Here is a 10636-nt window from a genome sequence, read left to right as displayed (position 1 = left end):
TCAGTAACTTTATTGGTCAATGGATTTTGAAAATATTTTCAGCATTTTAAAAGTGAATTTTACTCTATTTATGTAAATATAATTATTTTCAGCCTGGAGTATCCTCTTTTAGGAATTGATTTAAGGCATGGGTTGTTGAAGAATTGTTGATATTTTTTTATGTGCATATTGAATTTTCTTCTTGTTAATGTTATACATTTTTTTCAATGACATTTTTCTTACTATTTGTTCTTAATCCAGATTAAGAATTGAGGATCTAGGATCTGCTCATTGCAGTTGGACGAAACCTGAAGCAACATGCAGCGTGTAACACACTTTATTCAAGGACATCAGAGAGTTATCCTGGAACTCAAACAAAATGACCTACAGAAATCTCTCATCCAGGCGCTTAAAGAACTTACTGAAAAGAGGGCTGCAGCAGCTGCAGCAGTAGGCAATACCACACGGATTCATAACCACCGCAACGATGTCGCACAAGGCGTCCAGCGTCAAATCCACACGGGCTGGAAAAGCCATTCTTCAGGCGGGTCCCGCTTCGGGGAAGCGTACGAACCTTGGTCGGACGACATGGCTTGCATCCTTCAAGGGAGTTGTCTTCCCGGCAGCACACGCTACTGCAGAACTCTCTCCATGTTCACCAAGATGGACCTGAAGGACATCATGCAGGCAACAACGGTGAACAGCTTTCCTGATGGAAAACGCCACTACCACACATCCTCTGCTGCTAAACTGCAATTGTGGTCCCCCTCAGCCCATTCAAGAAAGGCAACTTCTTCACAGAGCCCACTTGCCATGGCCCAATACTCAACAGAGAGTAGCCAGGACAAGACTGAACCTCAGCCAGACCAAGGCCAGGTTAGTCAGAGACAAAGACTAAAGATGGCTGTGCGTGATTATGGCTCTACTGTTGTTGTGTTCCATGTCTGCATTTCACTCATGTCACTTGGAGGTTTCTATTTAGCAGTATCCAGGTGAATAAAAATCCATCTTTCAAGCTTCCCATGCTTTGGAAAATATATCATACAATTCTTGCCAACAGGCTCTCTGTTTTTCCTTCTCGATTAATCTTTATCCAATCATGCACATGTTGCTTTATTAATCTATCATTTCATGCTTTCAGTCATGTGTATAGCTGGTGTCTTATTCCAATTTTGAATGATACATTATCAATTTCCCCATGAAAAATGATTACCATTGGTACAAAATGCTTTGAAGGTTCCATGAAATTTGCTCCGGTGGCAACTGCTCCAATGGAAAATCTGCACATTAAGCCAAACATAGAACATAACCTCTATAACTAAATAAACCCTAACCCTTTACATTATTTCGAACTAAAAACTTTATTACAATTCTAACTCTATGCCCTCTGAGATATTAAGATCTGAGCAAATGTTGTGTTGACTGCTTTGAATGGCTAAATTTGAAAATTTAAATATGTTTTTTTTTTAATATAATTCACCTCAAAGTATATTGAGATGATTGGGATTTTATGGTATATACATGTAATAATATTTTGCCTTATACACTCCTGATTTAAAAAAGTGAATTACCCATTGATTTGTAGAATCAGAATTTTTTTTTTAATGTTCATCATACATAACTTTCTGATGAGAGTTGGACGTCACGATAAATCTGACAAAGTTGAATATTGGTGTATGTATGCATGTTTTGTCAAACAATTTTTATAGCATTATGTGCAACACATCAATGTCAGTTTTTAACAATCCTCACTTTGAAAGACCATGACTAAAAAATGTATCAGAATTCATGGAATGGTTGACCTGTGTAGGGCTTTATAAAAGGATATTTCATTCATGGTTGATATAATGTACATGTGCATGTGCAACCAATATATATATGTATGAATAAATTATTGAAATATTATTCAGCGGAATTCAGTCAAAAGTGAAATATCAGCCTGACCTGGGTAATTCTATATTTCATGAAAAACTTTATTTTCACTTTCAGTATTTTTTATTTTTATAATTTTTAAAACAATAGTAGTGAACACCAAAGTATGACCGGGGTAATTTTATTTTCAGTATGAATTTTTTTCCCAAAACTGAATCAACCATTTTTTTCTCTCCAATGTTTATGGGCATTTTTATAGAAGCTGTTGTATAATAATGCCATTGGCATGATTTCAGTATACATTTATATTTTCTACAATTTGGGTTTATGAACTTATGACAGTATGACTTATCAAAGTTTATCTTTAAATTTATAAACTTTGATTGTTCCAAGGGTCAAATTTGATGTTTGCTTGCAAGATATAGTATAACCAAACAAACAAAAATTGAAAAAAAGTGCAAAAATTAAAAAAGCAGGGAGTCACATGCCCATCATTTATCTACCATGAATGCAAATTGTGCATATTTATTTTGGCAAATGCCTGCTGAAAAGATTTTTTCTTGATTAAAGACCCTGTCATAGGGCCTACAATATATATTGCCAATCTAGATGATAAAGGGCATTAAAAAATAACAAATGTTAAATTAAGAGTGATAATACAGTAGGGGAAGGCGGGGTAAGTTGTGACAGTTTTTGCATTTTGCATGTTAGAATTGATATGATTAATAATCTTGTCGAAATAAGTACCTTGCCTTGAAATTTCATTCTTCTGAAATATTTTCCACCTATATATAACTTTCTACCCCAACACTGAAAGTCATCGTGACCTTTGAAAAAACCGATGTCAAATGGCTCAACTTGCCCCATATATGGGGTAAGTTTGAGCCACCTTCTGGGGTAAGTTGAGCCACAAAAACTATGTACAAAATGTATGGGGGGAGAACCAGCATGTCAATTTTTTGTTTAAAGTCTTTTCACTTGCTAATTCTCTATAAATACTAACATCCTGTAAAAGGAAAAGAGCAGTCATGTAAATTTGCTCCTTTCAGCCTGCATTTCAATCTATTTTTATGGTTTGTTTGTTTTTTAAGATACATTACCATAGGAATTACCATGGCTCAACTTGCCCCATGCTATTTGGCTCAACTTACCCCAGTCCGAACTTAGTGCGATAATTTTGTATCCACACATTTATTATGCATACATCATATAAAAGACTATGACAAGAATGAAGATCCATACCTGGACTAATGATATTGTTATCATGTCTTTATTATATTTAAAGACGTGTGTGTTTATAAAGCACTTATCTATTTCACACTCTTTTTTTTTTTTGGCTGAAATTCATATTTTTCCCTCTAAAAAACTACTTTTTGTTTCAAAGTTGGAAAAAATGTGGTGGGGTTAGGGGTTATGCTATGGGTCATCAATACATGACACCACCACAATGTCTGACTCATTCATTATTGGCCTGGGGCTGGTGGCTCAACTTGCCCCTATGCTCAACTTACCCCGCCTTCCCCTACTGATTTGTCCCTCCAAATTTACAAGCAAACATGTTTTAAAGAATAACTGTTGTTGATTGTGTAGTTCTGCCTCTCGTTGCTAAAACAAAATGCTATATAAGATGCACAGACAGACAAAATTGTGGTCTCATGCTGCAAGTTTTACCTCTCAAAGCTCACAACGCTTTCAAGTTATTATATCATGCACTTCAAGTCATTATTTACAGAAAACATTGATTTGCCAAGCTTGTAATTTTGAATCAAATCATAAAAATTTGTTCCAGCAAAACAACAAGTGCATCAGCAGCATCACATGGTGTGATGTCCAGGAATGAAGTTTCAGCCGGGAGTTCTGAGCCACACAAAAATTTCTTCCAGATAGGTTTTTTACAGTACACATGCAAATCATAAAACTTTGTACAGTACTGTACTGTACATAAACAATTCCCAGAGTACAAGGACAAGGCCGGCGTTGAGTCTACAGAGCTGAGGGGTCTGAAACACAAAGCTTTGCAATCATCATAGAACATTTTTTTTCTATTGATTGCATTGACTACATAGTATCATGAAAATCAGTGTGTGAGTACCGGTAAAAAAAAAACTTGACACCTCACGAATCCCCAATTTAAAGAAGAAAATTGTCATCTACACTACACATAATTATTATATGGCCTGAAAGAGTATGTTCTCCCAAATAAATTGATACCATATTTATGTGGTATGTATGTTAATGCTTGAATGATCAGGAGGTAATCTTTGCAGTGATGTAAATTTTGATTTGCGCCAAAGTAAGGCATGGCTGCAATGAATGAATCCAGATGTCAATGATGTCAAAATCCTACAAGGGTTGCATTAAAATCCATTTCAAAACAATTTTTAGTAATTTACATTATAATTGCTTAATGAACACTTTTAAGTATCAATTCTCAATTTCATTTTCAATTTCATTGAAAAGGGATAATTTGCAAATGTACAGTATGTTTACTAACTCATGTACATTGTAGGATTGTGACATGATTGGCATCTGGGGTTCATTCATTGCAGTCATGCCTTACATGTACGCAAATGAAAATTTACATCACTTCAAAGAATACGTACTGATTATCCAAGTGTGAAGGCATACATATTGTATCAAATTATTTGGGAGAAGATACTCTTTCCGGCCATTTATAATGATTATCAATATCATTTATGACATATTTCTTTCTTAAATTGGGGATTTGTGCGGTGTTAATTTTTTTTTTACTCATGTAGATGTCAGGCCAGATAGAGTCTGAGAAAAATGATGCCAAGTTTCATGACTCTAAAGCAATTACTATTCTGAAAATGGATGAAATTTATTATTTAACTCTCCAATACAATTTGTTAAATTTATCATTCTTTGTCTTTCTTTGGACATGGTCTTTAAATTTGTGTCAGATCATACTTCTGCTCTTTGTTTATCAAAATAAAAAAGCTTTGTCATCCTTCGAAGCAATTTATTATCATTAAGCAAACAATTCATGAATTGAACAATATACTGCTTTGCTTGTATGTTGTTAGTTATTTGTTTTAACTTCTAAGTAACTACAATTACTCCTCTTTAATCACTTCTACAAGTATATCTAGACACCAATGATATATTCTTTGAAACTCTGGAAGGACATACAGTATATGTTCAATGTTTCATGGTTATATCCTTTGTGCAAATAAGAGAATTAATGACTTGTCGTAGTTGAATATGATAAAGCACATTCAGTGATGAGACAGCAAAAAATAGAATTAAGAAATTCAAGCATTATTGAAGTATCCAAATGACATGCTGAGATACAGATGACCATGCATTTTGAACTCGCCTGGTGATAAGGTGGTTTTGTTTAATACACTTAAAAATTTCATTTGGCTCAACATACAATATTTCAATTGAACAGAGCTCTAGGTATTGCCATGAAATTGATGTCATTTGAAAGCTTACGTCAAAGCTGAATATACTATGTGTTTTGATATGAGTGTATTGCATTAGCACATGAATTTGCGACACTGCAAGACATAAACAAATAAGTTGTGAGGGAGGTGGGGGGGGGGGGGTCAGTAAACACAAAAGTCTATTGGAGAGTCATGTTTCATACATGTACATGAAATTTGCAAATATCAAAATGTCCTTGATGGAATGAATTCCTATAGAGAAATTGATGAGAAATACAAATATGATCAGAAGTTTATGGTTTAGGCAAATAGAAATAAAATGTGAATGTTACAAAAAATATATTGGGATTGGGTGTCCTAAAAGTCAAACATTTTCACTCAATTAAGATTTGAGCAGTTTTAATGCCATTTAGGGAATCCTGCATAGGAGATTCCCTTTCTGAAAATGCACACTTTTGTATGGATAGAATGAATATTTTGAAATTATGACAATTTTTATTCTGACTGGTGTGCTTTCAATAGAATTAGGTGGTATAACACAAATGGGGTGAGTTCAAAACACACGGCCAGATATTAGCTATTCGGTGTTTGCACATGTACAGTGTACATGCATTGAAAAGGGATAACAAACAAAGAATTCAAAAGTGCTGTGTCATCCCCCTCAGCATAACCACAAGTCATTCTAGTGCTACTTGTGTAACAAAGATTTATTCAGTCAACATACTTTTAACAGGGAATCTTAAAGGGGAAGTTCACCCTAAAGAAAACTTTATTGTGAAAATAGCAGAAAAAATAGTAAAATATATTGGTGAAGGTTTGAGGAAAATCCGTTAAAGAGTAAGAAAGTTATTAGAGTTCAAAATTTTGGATTTGTGACGTCATAAACGAGCAGCTGCCCCATGTGTTATGTAATATAAAATGTATGAATTTCAAATTTTGTATGGTTCCTGATGACTTAATTTTGTATTCTTTTCATGATCGGGTGTGAAATGATTTGTCTATTGATATACAAAAGTTACAGTGAAAACCATTTTCAATTTTCTGAGAAAATGACATTTCATTGATTTTTTACCATTCGCTATGTAGGAATGCTGCTCGCATATGACGTCACAAATCAAATAATTGAAATTCTAATAACTTTTTAATTATTTTATGAATTTTTCTCAAACCTTCGGCAATATTTTTTATTAATTATTCTGCTATTTTTACAATAAACTTTTTGTCAGGGTGAACTTCCCCTTTAACTCACACCTCCTTGCTTTTAAAACAGTGTGCAATATATACAGAGTACATGTATTTACACTGGCAATTTTTTTTCCATAAAATTATGGCTTCATGCAGAGTGTCATGTGGGAATGAGTATTAGTTTAGGATCCCAAATACATGTATGAAAAATAGTGACAGCTTTAAAACTGATCTAAGTAAAAACGTAAATGAAATTAGTATATAGGGGCCTACCTGTATCATAACAGGAAACGCATTTGTATAGAAAAAAGGAGAATTTGCAAAGAATTAATTCCAGTTTTGTAGGTTTCCTCTTTTTTTCAAGCTTTTTTGTTTGTAGCATTTGTACATGTAGCAAATTTTTGTTTTCTCTATTTCACATGAATGAGATGCACATGATTTTCTGACAGTTTAATTTGAAAATGTGTAAGCATGAACTTCAGTTGTGGTTCAACTACCGTGAAATTCATTAGAACAGAAATTTTCACAGAATCTGGAGTCATGGCCACCTATGTAAATAAAAGATGTTAGTCAAACTATTCTGTATCAAAGAAAATGAGTAATTGTATAGTGAAACAAGTGAAAGAAATATGTTGTTTTTGTCAGATACACCTGTAGATGGGTCTTTTCAAGTGCCCATGGGTGCTCATCTTTGTAGATGATTTATAACAATACTTGCATGTTTCATTCTAGATTTCTTATGATATGAAATGAATGAATTGTAATGAAATTTATTGGAACATTCAAATCTAAATGTTTGATTAGAACTAACAAAAATTTGAACTTAATAATAATGATAGCTTCACAAATTTAGCACCCTCTCTGTAAATATCATTTTTTCTTATCCTGCCAAGCGAGGTTTCCATCTTTATTTTCATTCAATTCACCTTTCTAACCCTCATTATTCCTTTTTCCATTTCTTATTCATCTCATTTACATGATATGATGAAATTCAATTATCAACCTGTCTGTTCCCCTTCCATTGATTATTGATTGATGGTTAATATGTTATGTCGTAAAATCCTATATACTTAATTTGGTCTGCCCCCCTTTTATTTTACAGTGGAATAGATATGCAGTCTCTCCTCTCCACTCTGGGTTTTAGTGCAGACATCATCCAGTCCAAGGTTGCGACCGGAACCAGCACGTTCGTCATGGCCTACGCAGTCCACAAAGTCTTTGCTCCAGTACGCATCGGCATCACATTGACATGCACGCCTTTCATCGTCAGGTACCTTCGAGGGATCGGGCTTTTAAAGCGGCCCCTCCCAACTAAATGAATTGAAATGCAAACTGAATGAGTCTTCCCAGCTCCTACATATGACTGAACAGGATGGAAAGAAATCAAGACTGAAATTTGGAAAGTGAAAAAATTTCACACAGTATGGAGCCGAATTTATTTTCATACAAAATTCTGACTCTTGATGAAGTTTACTTATTTCCTGCATTTTATCATGCCTTTTTTTTGTATTGCTTTGTAAACTTGTTTTGATTTTCATTTCATTTGAATTTGATCCAGTAGAGAATAGAATATACAAATAAATATAATTTGCAAAGATATAGAAACCGTTGATCAATACTTCGTGGTGTATATATATGTTAGGAGTTACCTTTCCTTGATCAATTCATATTTGAATTGAATATTTTAAGATGCCAGGGGCCTGTTGTATAAAAGAAAACTCTGGCTTTTTTTTTTGCCAGAGTTTTACGATGTTTTCAATGTCAGTGGCATAATTTTGTTTTATACTAGAGTGTATGTTTATTGCCAGAATTTTTTTATGGCAAAAGTTTTATGCAAGAGGCCCCAGGGGACGCAGAATGACACAAACCATGTAAAATCCATGACTAAAAGATAATACTGTATCCTGTTAATATCTGCTGCATTAATACAAGGCCCATATGACAAAATTTAAAAATATGGGTTTCTTCAACTTTTCGATCACTATCCATGCTGAAACCAAAATTTCAAAATTCAGTGACAAAGGGTCAAGTGTATAAAAACTGTAGATATTATCAATATAATATGTTGTGTAGTACCAGTATTTTGTGTCATGTGCCAATTTGGTATTTGTATGTGGCTCCTGGATGAGTATGAGAACAAGTGGACTCTGGGCAAAACATTTAATGTAAAATGATATCATGGTCAACATACTCTGAAATTTTAGTAATTAATAAAATGATATAAACATGACATTGAATATGCGTTTCCTGACTTCTATTTTGCATATATAATGAAGTATTACATTGCTGTGCAGGTGGAATTATGTTCATGGATATGTAATGAAGTTAAATGCAGTCTTTAGCTTGATTTGTACTACATGTAGTTAAGTTTATGAATACTTTCATCAACAAAAACCATAGCATTATCTTATAAAACCCTATTTTCTTGGCCATGTTACGAACATTTAAAAGTAGGCTCATATATATGTATATTTTTTTATTATTTAGAACACAGTATTTACACTGGTCCTTTGTACCACAAATTTAGTGCCCAGAACGATCATAATAAACTTGAGTGATGTAAATGTCACCCATCCTGTGTCCAGAAATCCATGAAATATGATTCACAATTGTGAATTAATACTCATTGTGCATTATATAATATCCAAGGGCATACATTATATGACCAAAATGTATTGAATAATTTTTAGTCAGTCTAAAGTGACAACTCCATTACATTGTATATGCTAAATCAGCATGAAAAGTTATTACTATTAACTTCATGATTGATGTTTCTTTTTTTTTGATCAAGTATACATGTATATTAATATGGATATATGAATGTAGTATATTTTACAGTACAAATCATTATTTGTGTAGGACCCTTTCTCTAACTGAAATGAAAGTAATTTATTTCTATCTGTAATTTATTCATATCTAGTGTAGGATCTTTTTAGTGTGACGTATAAAGGTACACGTTAGTTATCTTCTCACAGTTCTTTGTAACAATCTATAGAAAATATGTATATTTATGTGTAAAAAGGCCACAACACACCTAACAAGTCTGTTCAGCAATCTGGTATTGAAACATGTCATTTTCCACATTTTGTGAAAATATGAACTTATTCAAGGTACAGAATATCTGTGACTTAAATCAAACAAAAAAGAGAATTATTAGTCCTTATGACAGATAAAAAGCAGAACTGGTTTCAAATCGTACACAGGAAGTCACTATGAATTTACTTGAATACCATGGAGGATTGCAATAGCCATGAATCTATATCATGAATCAAAGTTGATCAATTAAGCCTTATGTCTCGATACTCACATAACATTATGCTGTCTTTATTCCAAATTAGTTTGCAGACCTTTTGTAAGTTGTGCAGTGGGCTTGACTCATTTGTGGCCTTACATGTATGCTATATTTGTTCTTTTATGTGCCATGTTATATTTCATGTATGATATTGAATGATGAATAATTTTGTAAGTGCATTGATCAAGATTCTGGGCATAAATTGGTTCACAGAACAAGGAACCAGTCACCCTACCAATCACTCGGTTTTAAACATTCAGGTCTGTATTCTGAGGTCGGGTTTAACTTAAACTGTGATGCAAGTTAAATTCGAGTCTAACTAATCCACACTTAGACCATGGGTCCAGTCTAAAACTCCAGTTTAGCGTGATTTGTGTTATACCCTGGGTTTTAGGTGTAGTCCAACTTAAACCTGTGGTCTAAAGTGAGATTTTGACCGGAGTTAGACCAGACTTAAACCAAGGTTTAACTTAAACCCGACTTCAGAATACGGGCTTCAGAGTCAGGCAGTTTATATTTGTTGGTGTATTTACACAGTTCAAGTTCTTTTTTTCAAAGGATCACCTCCATCTACATGTATGTATTTCATCTGTTTGAAAGAAAACCTGGATAAGAAGAGCAAACAATGTGAGTGCAAAGGTCGTATTCTGCCTGTCAATGATTTTTTAATCAGCTCGGAACATTACAGTTTAACTTTTAGAATAAATGATATTTAAACAAGCTGTGCTTTTAGTCATAACATGATGTATCTCAAAGTTAAAATGTAGTATATATAGAAGTCCATTTACTACTTGTCTTCCATGTGGTACGAGTGATTGCATTATCATTTTTTTCAGATGCACATTATTTTTTGCATTTAGGCATATTGCAGGAAACACTTGTAGGCAAGTTTGTTCTC

The 10636-nt window shown here is 33.6% G+C and overlaps 1 protein-coding gene across 1 annotated transcript; it reads left to right on the top strand.

Moving 5' to 3' along the window:
- Positions 1 to 222: 222 nt before the first annotated feature.
- On the top strand, positions 223 to 10364 carry LOC121407847 (uncharacterized protein C18orf19 homolog A-like). The gene is made up of 2 exons (XM_041599078.1): positions 223 to 971; positions 7549 to 10364. The coding sequence occupies exons 1-2, from the start codon at positions 298 to 300 to the stop codon at positions 7763 to 7765; spliced, it is 891 nt and encodes a 296-aa protein (XP_041455012.1). The 5' UTR covers positions 223 to 297; the 3' UTR covers positions 7766 to 10364.
- The last annotated feature ends 272 nt before the right edge of the window (positions 10365 to 10636 follow it).

Source organism: Lytechinus variegatus, chromosome 2 (genome assembly GCF_018143015.1).
Source record: "Lytechinus variegatus isolate NC3 chromosome 2, Lvar_3.0, whole genome shotgun sequence".
Taxonomy (NCBI): Eukaryota; Metazoa; Echinodermata; class Echinoidea; order Temnopleuroida; family Toxopneustidae; genus Lytechinus; species Lytechinus variegatus.
The sequence above is the reverse complement of the archived record's forward strand: the minus strand, read 5'-3'. Positions and strand labels throughout refer to the sequence as shown.